The following is a 22789-nucleotide window of genomic DNA, read 5'->3' as shown; positions in this document are numbered from 1 at the left end:
CTTGAAGGGGTAAACAACTTCAACATCACACATTAAAGTCAGTTCATGCAGAGATACTCAGCCTGCGAGGACAATGTTCTCTGTGGCTCTGGAGTCGACTCTGAGAAATAACACTGATGCTGTAATTGTGTTGCCACCCCGGGTATATTGATTTAGATAGTACAAATATATTTAGAGTAGGTCTAGTAGTAGTAAGGTCTTTGTTTACCAAGTTCGTACCAGCATTTTTTTAAATCCATATTCTGATGAAAATCGTCACACACAGAAACCTTGCACACTGAGTGCGATGCCTTTTAATAATCTCATATTTCTGAAAATTCACAGAATGAGGTCAAATGGAGTCGAGCACTGAGGATGATTTTGTGGTCCTCTACCAACATTTCAGGTTTTCATTGGTTTCATTCCACTACCAGAACTGAGACCACATATTAAAAATAATAAAAACATAATTTATGTGATCCAATTGATCCCAACCAGCTCAAATCAAACCTGTTCCGAAAACTTTAATGACAGATCAAAGTTTCAGAGTCTATGTGTAAACGTGACACAACATATACGGACTTGGTGCACAAAGACCTTAAGCCTGACCTGCAAACTGGGACCTCGAGTTTGAAAGAACTAGACATTCTGGTAAAAAAGACTATTAAAATGCCTTATGGGAAATGTAGGATTCAGCTTTTTCAGAGCCTGACATGCCGGGGACTAAAAGTCAGGATAACAATTTTGCACTTTTTTCTAAGTATGTTTCTGCAAAAGTCTTCCAGCATTTTGGAAGCACGACACAGAGTCATACTATCCACTTTAAATGGATAGTTCAAATTGTTATCCTATTGAAATATGCTTATGCACTTTCTTGCTATGGGTAAATTGATAAAACTCTTAAGTCTGTGTGTTAAATATGAAGAGACAACTGTCAACTCCTTAGTTTAGATTAGCTGGGAACAGCTCGTCTGGCCTTGTCCAGAAATTCAAAATCCACCTGCCAGCACATCTAAAATTAATTGATTAACATGTTATATCTCATCTGTTTAACCTACAAAACCAGGGTCCAGGGGTTGTATTAAATTCACATTAAACAAATAAGATGTCATTTCTTTATCAGTGAGGTGCTGGTAGGATGATTTTGTTACGCTAAGGCAGAGCCACACTAGCTATTTCCCTTTGACCAGTATTTATGCTAAACTGAGCTACCTGACTTCGGGGTTTTGTATCAATCTTCCTAAATAACTGTCAGCAAGAAAGCAAACAAGTTGATTTCCTAAAATTCCTAAGATTCCTATAAAACTTGTAAAACTTTTCAAACAGCAGGTATTGGCAACTTCAGTGTTGTAAAAATGGTTAGGTTCTCTTTCATGTATAATCAGGAACATAGGGACCTGTAATGGATTACATTTTAGAAAATCTTTTACAAAGCACAGACTAGGTTTGGTGATTTATACAGTCCAATGGATCTAAATGTTCATAAACATGGCAACTAAATTATATTTTTCTTCTAATATCACAGGAGGTTTATGGTTCAACAACCAATGTTGATGATATAAAATGATATGTAAATTTCCTTGTTAAACTGTCAGGTAGAAAACCACTGGGAAAAAAAAAATAAGTTAATAAGCAACCTTTATACACATCTTACATATTGTACTTCATATTTAATGAAACCATTTCAAATATAAAAGGTCAGTAATATTTGCTCCCGTTGAAAAATATCAACTGGATATCCCCACTCGTCTGTGGTCTGCCACGAGATGACATGAGAGGCAAAGCTGCGTGTAATGATGTGCAATGGGGAGTGACATTTTTGTAACATTTGTACAAACAGTTCTGCAGTGGAAGTAATGGAAAAGAGAAAAAAAAAAAATCCAAGCCCTCTAAATGGTCTGTGTAATAATAATTATAAAAAAAGACACTCCGCACATAGAATATACACTATATATACACAGTATTTAGTAACGGTCATTCTGTTGCAACTTGACAAAACAGAGCTTCATAACATGAGAATGGCAGTGTGCAGTTGGCAATGACGCATTACATTTGACACAAAACGTGTGCTTGGTGTGGATAATGTCCTGCTTCCTCTTTCATTTGTTCGTCCCAGCAGGTTTAATGAAAGCGGCGTCCCGGGGTAAAGATGGAATGGCGGTTCCGCTCCTCACGCCGGTGTCTGAGCGGCGGCTTTGATCTCAGCGGACACCCTCTTCTCCTTTCGGCCCGCGTACTCGCCGATAAAAGAGCCGTCCTCGTTGAACTGAACGTCCTCGTCGCCGTAGTCCACCAGACTGTCCCCGCTGTCCCCCGCTTTGATCTCCCTGCTCAGCGAGTGTTGGCTGCCCTTCAGTGGCTTCTCGTCGTTGTCACTGCGAGAGAGGCACAGTGGATTTAGAATCACCTCATTTCACCCATGGCTTCACTCTATGGCTTATTGGAGGGGGCCGAGCTGCAGGCTCGAGCTATCACTGCCTCCACGATGAAGCCGGTGTGATTGGCATTAGTGTTTACCTCTGGCTGACCAATGGGAAATCATCACACACATGCACACGTTCCAACAGTAATAATCGCTAAGCTACACATGCATCACTGCTTTTGACAAAGTGAAGAAATCCTGAAGGGGACATTAAACTGGTGCTGATACTGGGGCTGCACACTGTGGTCCTGTAACAGACAATGATACAGTGTGTACTTTTTTATTGATTAGGTTCAATAGAGATGAACTTTCTCTCTTCTTTATTATGACTGCAGTGATGAGCGAGTTTCACCTCACTGAATTGAAACAGGTTGAAACACACCAACTAGTGTTGAAGATTACTTGTCAACAAATATCTCCACAATCAACCGACAAAGAGGTGAGTTCAGAACTGACGGCAAGGTGAACTGTTTTGTTGTGTTAGCATTTGGCGGCGACCCACAGTAGCTTGAGTGTATTGCAAAGTGTGTGTGAATTTGAGCCAAGAATTAAATGAGATGACCGGTATCACTTGTGTGTCTAGGCTACATCCACACTAATACCTTTTCAATTTCCATCCAGACAGGCGTTTGAGGTCCTTAACACACCTGAAACCGCTCATAACATGACTATGACCTGCACTGGGCATGTGTGCGCTGGTGTACACAGGCGGCAGATTGTCTACTCTGAAATTGATGGCTTAGTTGTAGAAAATACTATGACAGAGGAACAGCAATGGTGAACATTGAGATTGGGGATTTATTTAGTTGAACCAATGGCTATGTTCACATGGTCAATGGTCTGTATTTATATAGAGCTTTTCTAGCCTTGATGACCACTCAAAGCACTTTAACAGTACAGGTTATTGTTATTGCCACTCACACACACATTTATACAGTGCCTCTATGGGCAGCACTCTTTCTATGAGGGGCAAATCGAGGTTCAGTATCTTGCCCGAGGACACTTAGGCATGCAGATGGGGAATACTGGGATCAAACCTCCGACCTTCTGGTTAGAGGATGACCACTTTACTATATTACTCCGATAAAGACAATAGTCTGAATGCCATATAAACATGATAACCTTATCTTACCATGTGAATGAGGTCATACTCAGAATAAGCAATAGTCTTATAAGACATGTGGAGTATCTGACCTTTGCCGCATTATGTAGACATGTTTACGTCATAATCGCATTGTAATGTCCTGTTGACAGTTTTGCAACATTTCGGGAAATCTAAACGTACAGCAGTTACCAGCTGTTTCACATTTTAATCAGACTATGCTCTGTAACATGTAATAGGGAATATGAATGGAATATTCTGTTGGAAAATAATGTAAACATCATAATTAAAATAGTGTATTTCGCAGAATAAGGTCAACAGTTGGAATAATGCTGTCCATGTAAACATTGTCAGTGACAAGTTGGAACTGTTACTGGACGTGTTAGCAACCTTTTTACATTCACCGCTCGTAGTCGAGTCGTGACTGATAAGACCAAATCAGGAAGTAAGTGTGGGTCTGTGTCAGCATATCCAAATGTCCAAGTGTCTGCCTGTTTAAACAAGCAACACAGGAAACGCAAACTAAAATTGGGCTCACAGCATGTTCAGATTTTAGGGGCTCAAAAACTCCTGAGTTGTGTGGATGTCAGGTACAAACGTAGCAAAAGTGGTGCAGTTTTAAAAACACGTTAGCGTGGAAGTAACCTACATTTGAACCTAACTGTCTGCAGCCAGCTAGCCGAGCTTAGTATAAAGAACAGCAACCCTAGCGCCACTAAAAGCCACTTTTTAAGAGATTAGAACTATTTTCTTATTCCATACAGAATTCCAAGCATAAAAACCACATGCTGTGTTTTATAAGAGGTTATTGCTGGCAGCAGTCATTTGTGAGGTTACCAGCCATTTGCTGGAATGGACTCCAACCTAGAGAACGTAGCTGTGACATCCAGTTTCTACAATTTATGACATTTAAATGTAATTTGGCATTATAATGGTGTGACCGATTTATCACAAGCTCAAGAAGTATTTTTACACAGACTTAGCAACAAATTTAAGAATAGCTGGTGCCAGCAGCTCCTGGAGTCAACCTGACAAAATATAAATCCTGTCTGACTGAGCCACATTTGACTCCATCATATCATATCATTTGTTGTGCTGTGCAGATCCCACTGATTGGGGAATTACATTGGGACTTCTGCTGCCGTAGACTGTTATGAATTGGACGACTAAAGGATTAATGAAACGTGCCAAGATATTACTGCCCTGGAGATGAGCCACTTTCAATTACACTGATTGGTTTTAGCCTCCTGCTGCGTGCTGTGCAGCCTGCGTTTCGCTCCATAAGGACACAAAATGGCTGCATCTGAACGCCGCTGCGCATCCCTTTATGATGCAAAGTCTATCACATCCAACACCAACACAACACCGTACCTGGGATCACAAAGTCCTATAAAGGGAGGCTAGCAGTCTGACTACACTGATGTGTAAACAGCTCAGGGACACTACTGCTGTTTATCACATACATTCCAGTTACTCTTCAAATGTCTTGGACAGATGGAGTGCGAGGCTCCACGTGAACCGAGTGCCTGCTGGGTTGTCTTCTCAGCGAGAGGGGAAAATGCATGGGGAGAGAAATATTAAGAGAAGAAGATAGAAACCACCGCTAGCAAAAGAGAAATTCATACACTGTTGTGCGTGAAATAGTGCTCCCGTGGTTATGCTTACCTGTACTCGCAAAATGTGTCGTCATTCATGCCCTGGGACTCCACGTCCGGGTGAAGGTCTTCTTTTTCTTTTACTGCTCACAAAATAGAGAGAAGATATCAGTGATTTCCTCTGGAGGCGGCTGCCAATGAAGATCACTGTGTCCCCTGACTGCTAACGTTGTTTGAACAAGTTAGATTCTCAGTCCCTTATTCCCTGCACTTGTTCACTGGATGAAAGATCAATGAGAGCTTTGGAAAAGATTGCAAATATTGAATTTAAATGTACATTTTTTATTATCAAAATGTGAATCTTATTCTACAAAAAAATGTAGCTCTATGTTGTGTAAAATATTCATGATAAAAATGGTAAAAAACTGAAGAAATTTAAATGTGTATATATCGCTTAGTGTTGTGACAGAAAAAAACCCCACATGGCTCAGGCAAATGAAAGAAAAGGTTGTAGGAGCAACTGGCGATAATGAGAACTTAATGAGAAAACAAAGGACAGAGCAGCGTCTCGCTCTTTTTTTCTGCTGACAAGTGAAGCGATCGCTGCCCAGACGACAACCCGATGGCCATTAGCTGTGAATAATAAAGCTGATAAGGACTCTCATGTCCCCAACTGGAGGAAAATCACGGAGATACCATAGAGCTTATGTCATCACAGCCACCCCTTGTGCAGCATTTGCATTTAGTCTCGCTGTGGCTGGAAAAAGCTCCTTGTCTAAATAATGAAACATTCAAATGCTGGACATATAGTAGAAATGCTCATTTTCCTATCAAAGCAGAAGCCTATTCATGTATAAATTTGCATTAAAATAATTTAGAGGCCTGGGAAAAAGACAACATATCAGCTTACATATTCTTGTAATGGCATCAAGGATAATTGATAATTTATTTCATAGCAACCAACAACGAAATGGAAATATAACGATGCTGCGAGCAGCAATTACTATTCAAGCAAGGTAATGTGTGTGTTTGTAAGCGAACACCTACCGGAATACTTCCCTCCTTTATTTCTGTTGACAAAGCAGGCGATCAACACAATGAGCGTGAGGAGAGCGATGGCGCTCATCAGGCCGATAAACCAGCCCTGGGTGGATATTCCTCCGTGGATGCTGGCCAGACCTGAGGAGGAACAATACCCGGTGACTTTGACACGACTTGGCCTTTTCATCGGGACACTTGATTGAATGTTTACACTGACAGAGTCTATCTGATGCAGAGGCAGAAGGTGGTAGGGCGCGCTGCTGATGGAAACGCTCCAATGTTAATATTAAACAGCTAATCCTGCTTGTCTAATTAATCAACTATGGAACGCTGTACACATATAAAATTCCTCTAAGCGAGTCTGAGCGGCTTAAATCCTCGTCACAGCGCAAAGGGCCACACGTCGTGGCTTGTGGCCCCCGCTCAAGGATGCACCTGCACTCTGCTCAGTGATAGGTCGATTAGTTCTGCTTATTTTACTTTCTTTTAATTTCAGCTATTTTGGTTTCCCTCCTCACCTGTGGACCTGGTCGTGATTACATCTTCAAATATACTAGAATTGTCAACCCAGCTGTTAGGAATAAGGCGCACAGTGTACTCAGTCCCAGGTTCAAGCCCGTCAATGATGTGGAAAGTCTGAGAGGTGTTTAAGGTCTCTGAAACCGTCCAGTGACCCTCACCTGTGCAGAGGGTGAACCATCAGGGTGGGTTAGTACTCATGAGGACACACAACTAGAGCAATCTAGTGAAGGTATGAATGGAAAGACATGGAGGACAGTTTCAGACACAGCCCAGCGACAGTTATTAGCTGTTTCACACAAACACAATCTACTTCAATCACACTAACGATGTCCAGAACAAAAAAAAAAGCTAATGTGAGCTTACGGTTGTTCATATACGCAATATAAAACTCTGTGTGCTCTCCTCCAGATATCCAGCTGATATTTGCAGAGCTGTCGCTAACGGCTGAGCTAACATTCAACAGGGCCGCGACTGATGGAGAGATGAGAGCAGATGAAGAAAAGGAGAGAAATGGTGATGAAGGATTAGTAAGAGGGGACAGAAGGTCAAGGCCTTCGTGGGGCCGGTTAGGAGTGTTGTCATTGTACGATGAAGGATGTGGCTCTTCACCTTCTACGAGAAAGCTCAGCGCACGCTCGTGTGTTTTGTTTGTGTACGGACGCATCAATTACATGTGACAGGGTGGGACGTCGGGTGAATCTCTCACCAACACACATGACAAGAGTAATGCGGGCATGGAAGTAGAATGGCAGGTGACGCATGCAAAGCAGAATGAACATAGACTGAGATCCTAAAGGGTTTACAATCATAATCATGTGATTGTTTATAAAAACGTTGCTGTTACAAGTAGTAAGTACATTACTTTACTTACTCCCCTTACGATTTTATTTACAATATTTTTGATCTCTCTCTCCATGATGACATAAATATCTTTTCCACATTGACACCTAATAATGCCAAACTTATTGAACAGACAACAGAAGAAGACGAAAAAAATCTAATAACGTGGAGAATGATATGCATCATTAGCCTGGTTTGACAGCAGCTGTCTGAGCTAGTCAACAATGCACAATCCACTTCATTTCCCCGTGGCAAACATGCAAATCTCCTGCCGTGTCTCCAGCTCAGGTGCATTATTTGCTCAGGTGATAATTCAGCACACAAGGACACCTGCGTCTGCGCTGCCCATCGCCGCCACCGGCACCTGACAGCCTCCCACTAATGTTGATGGATTAGTCCGCAACTATGGTAATTGCAATTATTAGACCTGTGTGATGACTTCGACTGACATAGGCCCCTGAACTAAAAATATCTTGTGGCAGGCTGCCGTGTTTCGTCACCATCTCCTCAGTTTGCTAATAAATGCTGCAGAAAGCAGCTGCTCACCCAGTGGGGAGTCAGAGCCCTGGAAGACACCCCTTCAAAGTCAGGAGGCTCGTATATAGGGAGAGTCTAGGAAATATTCTGATATAGGAGCTTTCAACAGCTTCTACTTATCCACTTATCTCAGTGTCCAGTGAATATTAGCCTCCCAGTATGAGCTCACACTCACACCCCCCCCCCCGGCATGGCCCAGGAGGACGTTTCTCTCCTCACTATTTTGTCTCAGCTCAGATGCTGCTGTGGACAACTTCCGTCCCAGAGCTGTGCTGCTGTTTACACAGTTGAAGATTACATGGAAATGTCAGGTGACTGTTGGGTCAATATGCTGCTTGGTTCCGGGGAACTGGGGCCCAACAAATCAATCACTGACAATTAGACATATTTGTCCCATTCAAGCGGCTCCACTCTGCAGCTACTCTGTCGGATCAGGATATAGATCTTGTATCCTAGATTTCCCTGTGGTGCAGCGGAGAAATTAAAACCTGCTTTTTCATTAGCATTCAATTGTCTTGTTCCAAACACGAAAGCCGAGCTGTTACCTCACATTCCAGCTCCTGTTGCCACTGGAAACAACTTCAAATATCAAAGAAAAACACAGGAGATTACCTTGCACATTACAGAGGTATTTTTAACCTCTTTTTTATTCTGTGATATCAATTTCCTTAAAAGGCAAAAGCCAGGGAGTCCAGGAGATCGCTGCACCACTGTAAAAATATTGGTATAAAACATACGAAAGCTATTTGGTTTCTGTTTTGCGTTTTCAGATTTATTTCACAGCTTTTGTTTGTCTCTGTGGTTTGATGCTTGTGGTGTCAGTATGTGCTGCAGCTCTACCTATGGTGGAACGAGTGGGTTTGGTCACTGGGGACTTTGGAGTGCTTGGAGGTGTGGGGGAAGCTGACTTGCCTGAAAAGAAAGACAAACCTTGTGATTATCAACTGGGGCTAGAGCCCGGGGCGCTACCGTCTACTGTTAGCACACATGCTATTACCTAAAATTAGTGGCTACGCATGTACAATAAAACGTCATATAGAAAAATAAGAATTGTTTATACACAAGGGGAGATGTTGGCATTTTTAATTTGACTTCATCTTGCCTTTCAACAGCTACTTAATTTTCTTTTTGCACATCATTAAAAGGAAGAAGGATGGATGCGTGGCGTGTGTATGATCTTCTTCCTGCGTTTGGCTCTTGACGCGTCATTTATTTCCTCAGCTTGACTTAGACGTGTTGCACAGAGTCTGCTGTTGCTAGGATAAAAGTCAATATTCGTTTACAGCCGCTAATGAGCCACGATTAGTATGAATTTATAATTAGGTTACTCATTACTATTGCTATTAGAGAGGAAGCCACAAACTTTATCTGAGGAGGAGTTGACATTTTTCTAATGAAAGGAGGCATCAGAGAGCTCTCTGCTGATGGCAAGGGCAAGCAGCAGACAAGGTCAATTATCTGCAGAGGAGCAAAGTGTTTAGCACTTTTTGATAATGTGCAAGAAAAATAAAATGTGCTCAACAGTTTGAGACTCAAATACGCCTGATGATTTACACAGGTTTATAGCATCCGTAGCATTTTCTACAACTAAACATGCACCCGCTACCTATGGAACTACCGACTGTCAGACATGTCATACCATCACACATATTTATAAATAAATTATTACAAAGTAATAAGTAAAATATTCCAGTTACGAATGCTACCATTTTGTGCATTTCAAGTATTTTGGGGGGAATGAGCCACAACAGCAAGGTCGTGCAATTACATGCGCCTGACCGATCGTGAGTCAATCGAAGCTTCAAATCGTTTTTTTGAGTATTAAATAACTAACAGAACTGCAGCTAAAACTATGAGGTCTGACTACAAACTATACGGGCAGTAGTGTGAACGAGCGCAAGTAGCTATACAATGCAGCAATGGAGTAAATCACCAAGTAAGAGATCTCTTATGCTTTAATGAGAGGATTTGGTTTAGTTTCCTAATGAAACGGTGGCAGTACAAATTAGAATATGCTGTCTAGATAATTTGACTCAGTTTTCCGTGCATTTTGAGTTTTTATTTTGATCCACAAACATAAAAGAGGCAGGGTTTCTGGCCTATTCTGCAGCAAGCCACCAGGTGGCGATGGAGACGCTTTGGCTTTACTTTTGGGGAGCCATCATGACATTCATCTTTATATACAGTCTGTGTTTGTAGATTATATATGTGTAGGTATGACATGCTGCAGCTTCTACGTGAACACAGATGCTACATACTGAGGCCAACAGTGGAAGCCGAAGTGGAAGCTGCGGGAAAAAAAAAAAGAAAAGAATGAAAGAAAAAAAAAAAGACAGAGGGGACAAGCACTGCATTGCTAAGCAGACATTTTACACATTCACACACATTTACAAGACACTGTATGATCAAAGCTATGGTTGAAAGCAGTGCACTGTTTAGTGGCGGGAGAGTGATGGTAATAGTGCACAGTAGAATTACCACTGAACACACACTCACACACTCTCTCACAAACACACTTGTAACAGCTCGACTAAATTGCAATTCAATACATACAAAATGAGTCCTCCTGCCTGTAATCACTTTTAAATAAACAACCCCTATGAGCCAATTAGGTTTCTTCCTGTGATTTTACGCCAACGCTAAGTCATTGTCTGCATATTTAGCACCTGCAGTGTGTTCCAGCATCAAGTTGAGCGTTTTGCATTTGAATGACAGAACTTGAACCAAATCAGGGACGATGGAAGTCAGTTCGATTTTGGGGTGCTGAAAAAAAGTCTATATAATAACACGATATTAAATGTAGGATCAATTCCTGATTTGTTATATTGATTTGAATGACCAACATAGTTCTATACTAGTGTAAGAACATTTTACACAACAACAGGCAGCAAACTTGGCTTAAAGGGATGGTTCACCCAAAGATGAAAATTCAGTCATTATCTACTCAACACTCGCCAAGGGGCAGAGCATAGAGGCGCAAGCTACAGGAGGATATCAGAGGACCTTTAGGCCAAAAACCTGGTGTAAATGATGCTGTTTCGAGTCGAATTTGAATGTTGGGGCTTACGGACACTTGGATGACACCACAGGAGCAGTATGGTGGATTTTTTTTTTTTTTACGTTTGAAGACGTGGTCGCCATTTACTTCAAATGTATTGGATTTGGCTGTTTAACCCTGAAAAGTGTTTTGTGGACTCAAACACTTCACCCACCCCTCCACCGGCATAGTGGTAAGTAGATAATAGGTGGATTTTCATTTTTAGGTGAACTATCCCTTTAAAGGCAGTACTGAATTCCTTTCAGGTCGTGCATATATACTCAAAAGCTTGCTACAAAATCAAATATTACAAATTGCATTAAATTAAAATAAACTTTATTTTGCCTTGCTGTTGCAGCCTCTTGCCAGTAGGGGAGTGTTGCAACCCCCTCAGCACCACTAATTACAGCCACTTTATACCACAGTAAATTTGCCGCCCAGTTGTTTATGCTGAGAGTATCTGTTGCTGCGGTTCATTACAGTGATACTCAGGGGACTCCACGTACTGTTTCCTGTTTCATTCACATCGTATATCGCAGTGCCCACCACCTCACTGGGGCTCGGCTCAGCTGAAGAGTGCTGTGCAGTCCTCACCAGATGATAAGTAATTGAAAAGAAAAGATTACATGCTACAAGCCAGCTCATTATGATTACTAACCCACCAACTCCTTCAATGATTACACAGTTCAGCATCAAAACTCTCAGTTTCCCTTTCTCTCTGCTGATTGTTTCACAGCTCTCGCTCTCCCTCCAATCAATAAGCACTTGCTCTCTTGTGACAGTGACAAATGAAAACCTCCACGACAACCATATGAAATTGTTTATCCACAAGAATTACTTATATGGAGATATGAAAAGCTTGGCTGCCCAGGCATATATCATATTCTGCTCGTTCAATGCCGTTTTGTAGCAGTGACACAGCTTTGTCACCTAGAGTCGCTCGCTCAGCCTGAATTCTGCACCTAAAACCCTCGTCTGTGTTTCTCTCAGTCTTCCCCAGAAAGCTACCCGCTCATTCTCACACCCACAGGCCATCTCACACACACACCACCTGGTCTGATGCTTTCTGGACCCTCCCATCACTCACTTGTTTCGAGGGTGGTGGTGCTCTCTTCGCTGACAACAGGCCCACAGCCCACTGTGGTGCAAGAGCGCAGGTAGAACTTGTATTTGCTCAGGGGCTCCAATTCGCGCAGGATCCACTTGGTGGTGCGGGGGTTGCGGATGTCTACCATCTGCAGGGGCCCCACCTCCTCCGTGTCGTTGACTAGAGCAAAAGACAAATTCTTTGTATTACACTTTGCATATGTGGTCATACAAGCAATGCACCAAAAATGTTTACGGTGTGTAATGGCGTAAAAAAGATCAAACGAAAAGATATAAAAATAATCAACAGCCAGAGGGTTACCCACAGAATTAGTTCAAGTTGCGCTAAGGAGGGTGCACGTGCATTGGCACAGAGGTCACTCTTATGTCCATCAGATTCCAAGGGACAGGTACAAAGACTTATGAGTGAAAGTCAAGTTCTTGTATGAGAGAGAGAGAACTGCATTGATGCCACAACTGCAGCTGAAACTATGAGCTCCTGCTGTCTGCGTCGATGGTAAAAACATTATGGACCCCAGCACGAGTACGCGGTAGCAAAGAGCGCTGCACACACCAGGTTAGAGATCTCATATGTTATTGTGAGAAGTGTAAACGTTTTGCTTCAATATGAAACTGTGGCAGGTCAGCAGTCTAGTTAATTATTGGGAAACACTGGTCCATATAACCCACACACAGCCATGAGCAATCTAACTCATTTTCTGATCATATTGCATTGTTACCCCTGGAACCATTTTATTCCACATGCTTCATATCCCACACTAACATTGTAATAAGGAGAAGTTTCTCCTTTTTAAAGTCCTCGTCCTCAACAAGCAACATACAACTAAATCCACTTTATTCTTTTGCTCACAAACTACTTTATCAAGCTATCTATTGATCCTGGTCTTTTTTTTCCAGTTTTGAACCATCATACCCAATCTGTCTTCATCTCTCATACCTTCATATGTGTGTTGAAATCCTTGGATATTCATTCTGATTTGAACAAAAATAATTTGATTAATTTGTGGACGATAATCTAAAACATCAACAAAAAGGTTTTTGCTTGTTGTTGTTCTAACACAAAGAAGTCTAGCTTCCAGCCTTTACTGTTTCACAGCCAAAAGATCCCCATTCACTGGCATGACAAGAAAATGTCCAAGTGACAATCTCTTCACTCCAATGCCAAGAAAAGCAACTGTCACTTGTTTTGATTTACACATTTTCTTTGTTAACATTAGCAAAAGACAAATTGTTATTTGCTCTTTCTTTGGCTTAATATCCCTTTGAATCATATTTGCATTTCACAAGCAAACAGGTGATGTTCTGCACATTTATATCTAGGCTTTCTTTTGTGTTGTCATCTGCACTTTGACTACGTTGTGATAGGATCTCATTTTTCACTACGTAAAGCAGGCGAGCAGGTAGACGGGTGGCATTTATGTTCTTTGTAACAAAAACAAACACAGCAGGTGTTGAGGTGACCTTTGCTGTGAAAGAGGTGCTATGTCTCTCTGGTAGCACACAATGACAAGAATGTGTTGGCCTGCTTCCCTTTTTTTTCTCAGATACCACCCACTGTTATCAGACATCACAATGTTTTGTTTTGTTTGTGAGAATAAAAACTATTTATTTTTGGCAAGAAATGCAACCGGTGCGACTGGAGACTGGTACAGAGAAGAGGCCACAAGCATCATTATTCTCTTTCTCACTTATCCGGACACACTCAGGCACATCATGTCATGTAGTGAACTGGCTGAAGGCTGCCGACTATTCCTCTCAATTCAGACAACATTTAGATTTCCAAATATTACTTAGCCTGCTGGGCCAAATACAGCTGGCCTTGTGTAGTGTGGAACAGGCCGAGATGTACAAACACTGTAATCTGAGACATGACCCAACAACAAGTGTGAGTTCAGCCCAAATACAGAATGAATAGCAGCCAAGGTCATTCTGAACTCCCACGTGTGAAGATATTTGATGTCAGTGCAGTACAAATTCCAATTGGTCCACTCATGGTGAGTTACTCTACAGTCACTCAAATATACTGAAAAATGGTTCAGAAAGATCAATCTGCATTTTTACACAGAAAAAAAAAAATCCTCACATAAATTCTTACGAGTTCAATTTGAAAATACACTTGCAGGGTAAAGCCTAGTTCACACATGTGATTTTTACCAAGGTTTTTCACTCGACAAATTTCGTAGCTCGCCAAAAAAAAACAACCACATCAAAGCCAATTCGGTCTTTGATTGTCAGTCACAATTGGTGTGTGAACTTGGCAAAGATGCAATTCAAGAGGCTTGACGACACGTTGCCTCCTCTGACTAGGGCTAACTCCATATTTCCCTTTTTAGTTTAAAACTGTCTCTTGATGTGTTTTGGCTCCACATCAGTATTAATCCCTGTCTATACTAATACACCTAGAAATACCTATCACATTACACTGGGTATGTGAGTTCCGGTTTACACAGGAAGCATTTGATTGTTAGTTGCAGAAAGAGCTAAGCCACAAACCAGAAGCAGCAATGGGGAAAAGACAAATCAGACATTTCTATTAAAATACAGTTTAATGCAGTTTAACTGCACAACAGCTGCTATCAAAGACAACAGGGTCAGCATTGCTTGTATTTAATTATCAATGTCACGTTTTACACTGGTAGCCGAGGCTAATGCCGGTAGGTTTCTTTCGGAAGGGGGTCATGTGATAGGAGCCTGAAGAATCAGCAATGGCTATGTTGTGACCAGAAAGACCCAATCAGCAAGAGGCTTGTCTATGTCATCATTTCCAAACATATCTGTTTCTGCTCTTCCATTCTAAAATGAAGGACCAGAGTTTCAAACTGAAAGGGGGTCAGCAGCATTTCTAAAATTCTCTGTCCTAGTGGCACTAAAACTCCGGACTAGCGTGGATGCCATGTGTATCCTCAGCATTGATGCATTTTGACGCCTACATTTCTAGCATGCTAAATATCTAGATGAATCAGCACCACTGCCAATCAGAGGGTAGGTTGGTATGAAGGCAGTGTGAAGAGGAACATGTAGAGGTGACATGCCCTCTAACTTTGTGTTTTTTTTCCTGAGTTATGAAAAATATGACTTTGTTGACGGAAAAGTTTAGAATAATTTCCATTCACTATTTCTAGCAACTGTGATGTCCACTGAATCATTTCTGTTTCACCTCATCCAGCTTGATGTGTCATTTCTTAGCAGGCTGGCACAGAAGAACAGGAGGATCATTCAGATTCACTGTGTCTCTTCTCTTGTGTATTTTTGTGATCAAGCTAGGTTTGAGACCAGACATAGTAAAGGTAATGGACTGTATTTATATAGCGCTTTTCCAGTCTTATCGAAGTACCTGGGGGTTTGTCCTGGTGAGATATTGTGTTATGTGTGATCCCTTGTCACCAGTCAATCATGTAGTATGAACTTTGAACACCAAGTCATTTGGTGTGATGTGCACAGCTATCTGATGACCTTGAAAAGCATGTGGTATGAATCTGAGCCAAAAAACACAAAAAAATGTTTTAGTTAAGTGCTAATCAAATCAAAGGAAAAGAAAAAGGAAAAGTTTTAAATTTGAGACCTCATCTCACTTTTAGGACCCAGTTGGCAGTTTGCTGGGAGGTAAAGGCTTTAAGTTAGTTGTTACTGGCCTCCTTTGACCTCAGGCTTCACAGTCAGTTGGCAGCTCTTAGTGTGACCACACCGTCCTCTCAGCAGTGAGGGAAGCTTGAGGATTCATTCAGCCTTAATGTTTCGAAAAGTATTTCTAATGCCTGCTAATGTTATTAACACATTGGTGATAACCTGACACAATGATCAAAAGGTTTCACACAGACAATGTGCCATTTCAAAGCAGTGTAGTTGAAGCAGTTGAAACAGCCTGGTATTACCGTATGCTCAATGTGTTCAACAATGTTACAATGGTGAAACCTGTGAGACGTGAAGTGATTAAAGGATGCTGCAAAGATGGGCGTCGCCCTCAAACAGCTGCGCTGCAGCTGGAGATTCCACTTGTGTCACTGATGATACACTGATACTCCTCAACATTTCGCACATGACTTCTTCAAGGGGACTTCAACAAAAGTCACACTTCAAGGAGTCCATCAGCTTTATTGCTGTGGCACAATGAAAACGTCCTCTCCTGAAATACTGTGTGACACTTGGCCCCCTTGTGCAGCCGCCAAATCAAACTCAATTAGCTGGGAAATGTGACGCTGGGACATTGTTAAAAGTTAGTCATTAGCTCTGTTGTGACTTTTGTTTAAAGTCATAACAGCAAAGTGTGTGTGCACACATGTGATGTGCTCAGTGATGCTATCCCCAAGGACTGCAAGCTGCTGTGAAGACATCCCCTGCGGACAGTATAGGGTCAGTAAGCAGGGACCTTAACAGACTGTGACACAGTGGCCTTGGTCAGCACTAGCTTAGCCATGATTGTGACATACAGGCCAACAGACATCACCCTGACATGTTTCCTATACACACACTCTGACCTCACCATGACCTGGGCCTTATTAGAGCAACACAATGATTTTTCCTTCCGTGCTCAGGATCATGGGTTAGACAATCACCAGTGAGCCGAAGATAAATTTCCTTTGCTTTACTGATACACTCCAGAGGTACAGCACATACTTGGCTGTTTTAAAACTGTATCATATTATACAGAGGTAGAGGCTGTGCATTTCAAACAGTGAGGTTATTCAGGTCACTAATATGCAGTCAGATTAAAATAAACAGCCTGTGTGTTTTTGTATACTCTGTGTCTTTCCGGCTTGTACCCTCATAAGAAAAAAAAGGATGTGAACACTATTAAACACAAGGGGAAATGCAATATCTCTTTGTCGCAACACGGGAGCATCACCAATATATCTGAGTTAGTTAAGTGTAAGGCTGAAACATAGAGATACGTACTGTACTGATAGTCTAGGAGGTACCCGGTGAGAATCCCATTAGGCTCGGATGGTGGGTCCCAGACCAGAGAGACGGTGTGCTTCTGTACATCTGTGACCCTGAAAACAGGATTTTTCTCGGGGACTGTGGGGGCACAAGAAGGGGATGCACACATTAAGCAGTTGAACTCTCCAAACCAGTTTCCTTGGCTATTATTAGACTTTCCCTTTAGAAGTTGTGAATCAATACATTTCATGCTGTTTTTCCACAAACCCACCTCCCTCTGGGGTTTTGAAGTTGACGGGATGGCTGCCGGGTCCGTTGCCCCGCCCGTTGAAGGTCATGACAATGAGGCTGTACTCGGAGAAAGGGGTCAGTCCTGGTACCGTGGCGTGGTTTCGGTCCCCAGGGAAAGTTAGAGTGTGTTTGTCTCCGTGACTTGTCTTTGAGTTGGCCAGGCTGCGCAGACGCCACCAGTTTATCTACATCGGTAAGAACACACACAGAGAGCCATCCTCAGCAGAGTGATCAAACTCTGTACATCACACGTGTGGGTGAGGGCTGACAGGATACTGAATATGCAAATTGTCTATCTTTCCTTTCAGGTGGCGTGAGCAGAAAACATCAAGTAAAGGACAACAGAGTGGGGTGAGAGAAGCAAACGTTCAGAGCGAGGTCAGGGCCATTCCTTTTAAACTGTGTCTAAAAAGCAAAGGTTTGTTTTTGAGGTATTACCCTGTAGCCTCCCAGATGTCCATGTAGCTTGTCCTTGTGCACACGCATCCAGCTAACCTTGACCACTGAGCTGTTCATCACCTCCACAGCTACATCATCAGGCGCAGCGGACGGAACTGCAACAGCAAACACACATTAGGAAAAACATTCAGCAGAGGGGAAAGTAACAAAGGTGTTCTTGTAAATGACTCATAGTTTGAGCAACGACAGAAATGAGCAAATGAGCAAAAGACAAACATACTAAACGACTACACACATTTGGAGATCACCTATTTACAGGCTCACATACAGGGGATTGATCAATCAATCAATAAATCAATAAAGGACTCTAAAGGGGTAAGTATATACTGCAATTACTAACACCACAGGAGAGCAAGGACACAACAGTGAGTAGTGTCATGACCTGAGGTGACCTCCTTGGGGCAAATCCAAAAGAAAGCTGGACAGAGGGAAATACAGTCAGCCTTCTTCAGAAACTGTAATTGCTCCAATGCAAAAACCTTGAAACTCGTATCCTCTCATTTATTCTCAAAGATTTTAAAACCACAAAGCTTATAAATAAATCATTTCACCAAGTCCACCTGAATACCGATAATTAAAATGCCAGAGTTAAGCAGAGATGAGAAGAAAATATTTTAATGAAAACCATTTTTTGTCCACAAAAATCACATATCCTAAAACTACACTGGCTACTTTGCACTTTGGGCGAGCGAGAAGTTTGTGCAAATTTCTCACATATAGAAAGCATTTACTTTTATATCAGTAAACTCCAGACAAATAATCAGTTTTATTCAACAGGACTATCTGCAATATTTTCCCACTGAAAATAGCCACTAGAACATTCATTATTTTAATTTTCTCACCAGAACTAAATTAAGAAAAAATCTATAATGAGTCTGTTTACTGCTTTTACAGTTATCTCTTAGAGCATCTTTGTCAATTAGCTTTTAGTTTATATCTAGAGAGCAACTTTATTTTGAAGCTTACATTAACTTGGGTCTGAGAGAAATGTTAGAAGTTGCTGAATCCCCTTTGACATATTATAACCTTAACACTTATTTAAACCTACAGCAGCTGCAGAGTTATGTTGAATCTAACAATGAAACTTTTGATTAACTGTAGAGAATAAATAACAAGTAGAGAAAAGTCATTCAGTGAGTGAACGGCACAATAATGTCAACACAGTTTTTTTGCTGTTAGCTAACATAAACCCCAAGTTAGTGGTTACTCTAGACCAGATAAAGCAAAAACAATTATATATTATTAAACCATAGTCTGTATATAAAGACGGACAACGCTACTCCACTTCCTCCCACTATCCAGAAATGAGGCCAGAATATCCCACATGTGCAAGCTGCCATCCTATTAGGAGCCAGAATCTGCACAGTTGCAATCAGGGGATGAAGCCTATGTAGTTGAGGTCCCTTGGATGAACTTAAACAAACATGTGTGATAAAAACTAAGTAAAATGACAGACACCCTCTTCGAGGAAACTTTGACTTTCTAATTTGGCCCATGTCCCATTGCTAACATGGAGGAGGGGGGATTTTAGGAGAGAGGTTTAACTTTAACATTAATTAAATTTGCGGTTCCTCTGCATTAATTGAATGTAAGTCCAATATTTACTCTCTTTTTAGCTCTTAATCTTTAGCCCCTCAATGCTCCACATGTTTATTGGAGCTTTTGCACTGACAAGAGCAGAAGTGAGGACATCACAACCAAAACAATGTGTCAAAAGACACTAAGACATCCATAGATATGAGGGGAACTGCCAATTTGGGTGGTATTTTTGCCATTCCATATAACCTAGTGCAGCTTTGAGTAAAGTTATATATCAGCTACTCACAGTCCTCTCCTGAGTAGCCAGTCACTATCTTGGGCTCAGGTCCCCAGCCCTGATGGTTCTTGGCTTGGATCTTGATCTCATAGGGAACAAAGGTGGGCGTGTTCGTCACGACAAAGGAGTGTCTCTTCACCATGTGTTCCTTCCAGTCCTCCTCCATGTCCTGTCTTCTGTAACTCACCTTGTACTCTAGACCAGGGCCATTCTGCTCAATGAGTAACAAGGGCTGAACGATGGAAGCAAAAGACAGCAAAAATAAATAAATAAATAACAACAATGGGGTGAAGGGGTTTCATGCAGGCTTTCACAATTGCATAAGACGCTTCTTGTATTTCTCTGTTCAATGTCACCGCCTCTGAGGGATTAAAATGACAAGCTAGCCCAGTGAACTGTGCTTGGAACACTGGCTGTGTTTTATCCCTCTATCTAATAAAACAATGGAACAATTGACCTGGTCTAGCAGCAAGGTTTTTCTTTGATATAGGGCTTCGTATATCTCTGTAGATGAAAAGATTTATCTCCTCACAGGAGTCAGCGCGTGAGAAATAGAATGAGATACGATTTTCCACAAAGGCAAATAATTAACAGTGGGGAAGCTCATGAATCCGGGATTCAGGAGCTACGGTACCCTGACAGGGCAACCGGATAATAAGTGAAGGACAGATTCATCTTTCTACAATAAGGCAGAATTTATTACTGTACGCATCAAAAGAAAATTTTTCCTTTTTATGGCCATCCTTTCTCTTTCTAATCAAAGAAAATGAGCACCTTTCAATGGGGGCCCTTTTCACAGCGATCCCAGGAAATGGCTTTTCTAAAGATCTGAACTACCGAATGAAATATCAAAAGTGGACCATTTCCATTTCTTAAATTCCTATTGGTAATTGCCTATTGGACATCAATAAAACTTCATCTCTTTTCTCTTAGTGGGATTCTTTGACATCCAAAAACTGCAGTAGATGTGAATAATTCACTATGCAAAGGTGGCCCACATTACAGAATCTGCAGTAAGAGGATAATAAAAGACCAAACCCTGTTCCTTACCTCCCAGTTGATATCCATTTCATGTGGCAAATGACCTTCGATTTTGATATTTTCAGGGTTCTTGTCAGGGGCTGTAGAAAAGAAGAAATATAGATTTTGTCGGCATAGTGGAATAAATCTCCAGTGAAATAGGCACACAAGAGAGCAGATTTTCAACAAGAGTGGAATCAATTATGCAGCAGGTTTGAGTGTTTTAAAGTTCACAAAGCAGCAGCAATGGCAGCTCGAGTGGCCTGGAGGACCTTATCAAAACGTACAATAAACAATGAAAGGAGGAAGCCTCAGACCTGCTGGGGGGGTTTTGTATCTCTCCGTGGGCTCGCTGGGAAGCCCCCTCCCAACGGCGTTAACTCCAGACACTCGAAAGCAATAGTCGACGTGGCCGTGGAGTTTGACGACGGCAGAGTTGTGGTTTCCAGGTATTTGGAGCAGCTCCTTCCAGTTTCCCGGCTCCCACTGGCTTTCCTCGTACTCGATAATAAACTCTGTTGAGGGGAAGAGAAACAATCAGTGATGTGGTTCTTGCTTATCTAACCACAAGCCGAGCAGAAAGCTCCTCAAACTCTGCTCCGGGCCGGTATATTCCCCAGGGAGCCTTGTCATAATTCACACGTGGATGAATCAATCACGGATTCACATTGTACAAGATGCTATCAAACAATCTATTTAAATACAGAATGACGCCCTTAATGTGTATGTCACTGCGAGATGAACTCATTCAATATGCTCTATAAATACATTATACTGATACATGCTCCTTTTTACCTGTGGTTGAGCTGTTGTGATCGTCCCCAGGGAACCATTTCAGTTTCACGCTTTTGCTCTTGTGTTCAGACAGAACCAAGTTGTCAGGTGCATCAGGGACATCTGAAAACCATCATAACAACATGGCAACATGAAAACAGAATCACAGACACATCCATCTGTGCGGCAGAGAAAGGCCAAAGGAACAAATGTTCAATGAAATCCTCTCGAAAGTCCAGGGATGTGGAACAAGCTGCATGACTGCGCGGCCCACAACTGTTTCTTTTCAGATTTAAGGAGGTCAATAGGATTTCAAAGAGCGATTGTCAGACACAGCACTATGCCCTGCACTAATTAAGCCATGGCCTGCATGTTCACGCTCCGCTTTGGCCTCCTGACATATTGATCCCTGTGTGAATGTGTCATGCATTTATGTAGCACCAGGGGTCTCCGAAGCAGAAATACAGTTCACATGTTGGCTCACCTAACACCATGAGCAGCGCCGAGGCCGTGGCTGTGTCCACCGGAGTCCTTGCCACACACGTGTACACGCCCTGGTCCCTGTGGCTTACATTGATGATCTGAAGACTACTGTCCTCCACAAAGTATCTGTTGATAGAAAGATGGAGACACAATATTGACGGACGAAGCTGAGAAGTAAAACGACTTTCAAGCTGGGATTAAGTCTGCAATGCTGTTTTAAAAAAAAAAAATCATGTATCCCACCTTGAATTCTCAGTGTAGTTGAGGGTTAACTCGATATCATCTTTTTCCCACAGGAGCTGAAAGTCGTTGCTGAAGGACTTGTCGTACTCTACCAGGCATGAGAGCTGGGCCGTGGTACCCATTAGGATCTGTTGGTCCTCCGGGGCCACGACTATGCTGGTGGGATCTTCCAAATGGGCGAGACCGTGTTAGTTACATCTTGAGGAAAATGTGAGCCTCTGCAAACACTGTTCCGTGTAAATCTGCTCACCTTTAACGTAGAGCATGGCCTCAATGGCGGACGTTCCCTCTGTGTTTTTAGCTAAACACGTGTACTGTCCCGTGTCATCTTTCTCCACGCTGTAGATCTCCAGCGATCCGTTGTCGTGAACGCTAAATCTCGGGCCCTCCACGGATTCAGAGGAGTCGTCTCTGCTCCTGCAAAACATAATGAAAAAAAAAACATCAGTCAAAATGGATAAACACATCACTGTGGCAGTAAAGATGAAATAAAAGAATAGAACAGTGCTGAGTGACAGGCATGATTTTTTTTAAGAAACAGCAGGTCGTCGATACAGATGAACAGTGCACAGAAGGACTGTGAGCATCGAGCAGCTGAGATCTACTGCTCTCTGCTGGTGTGTGGTAGACTCGTGAAAAACAG

At 42.0% G+C, this 22789-nt stretch overlaps 1 protein-coding gene across 10 annotated transcripts in view; it reads right to left on the bottom strand.

The window, feature by feature from the left end:
• Positions 1-1801: 1801 nt before the first annotated feature.
• The window catches only part of chl1b (cell adhesion molecule L1-like b), a 70340-nt gene continuing 49352 nt past the window's right edge, over positions 1802-22789 (bottom strand). For 5 of the 10 annotated variants that reach the window (XM_034585177.1, XM_034585180.1, XM_034585179.1 and 2 more), the window contains 16 exons: positions 22397-22563; positions 22147-22312; positions 21905-22029; positions 21442-21543; positions 20964-21161; positions 20677-20747; positions 19636-19858; positions 17790-17905; positions 17332-17536; positions 17076-17198; positions 12163-12342; positions 10297-10326; positions 8879-8950; positions 6146-6277; positions 5169-5241; positions 1802-2354 (listed from right to left, as the gene is read on the bottom strand). In XM_034585177.1, coding sequence (XP_034441068.1) covers positions 2150-2354; positions 5169-5241; positions 6146-6277; positions 8879-8950; positions 10297-10326; positions 12163-12342; positions 17076-17198; positions 17332-17536; positions 17790-17905; positions 19636-19858; positions 20677-20747; positions 20964-21161; positions 21442-21543; positions 21905-22029; positions 22147-22312; positions 22397-22563 — 2188 coding nt within the window. In that variant the 3' untranslated portion in view covers positions 1802-2149. Of the gene's footprint in view, positions 2355-4966; positions 5042-5168; positions 5242-6145; positions 6278-6657; positions 6820-7024; positions 7133-8878; positions 8951-10296; positions 10327-12162; positions 12343-17075; positions 17199-17331; positions 17537-17789; positions 17906-19635; positions 19859-20676; positions 20748-20963; positions 21162-21441; positions 21544-21904; positions 22030-22146; positions 22313-22396; positions 22564-22789 lie in introns of all 10 variants that reach the window. The other 5 variants (XM_034585182.1, XM_034585183.1, XM_034585186.1 and 2 more) reach the window with 4 other exon arrangements.

This window comes from Hippoglossus hippoglossus, chromosome 5, assembly GCF_009819705.1.
Source record: "Hippoglossus hippoglossus isolate fHipHip1 chromosome 5, fHipHip1.pri, whole genome shotgun sequence".
Taxonomy (NCBI): Eukaryota; Metazoa; Chordata; class Actinopteri; order Pleuronectiformes; family Pleuronectidae; genus Hippoglossus; species Hippoglossus hippoglossus.
Note: the sequence above shows the minus strand (reverse complement) of the source record. Positions and strands in the feature narration are given on the sequence as shown.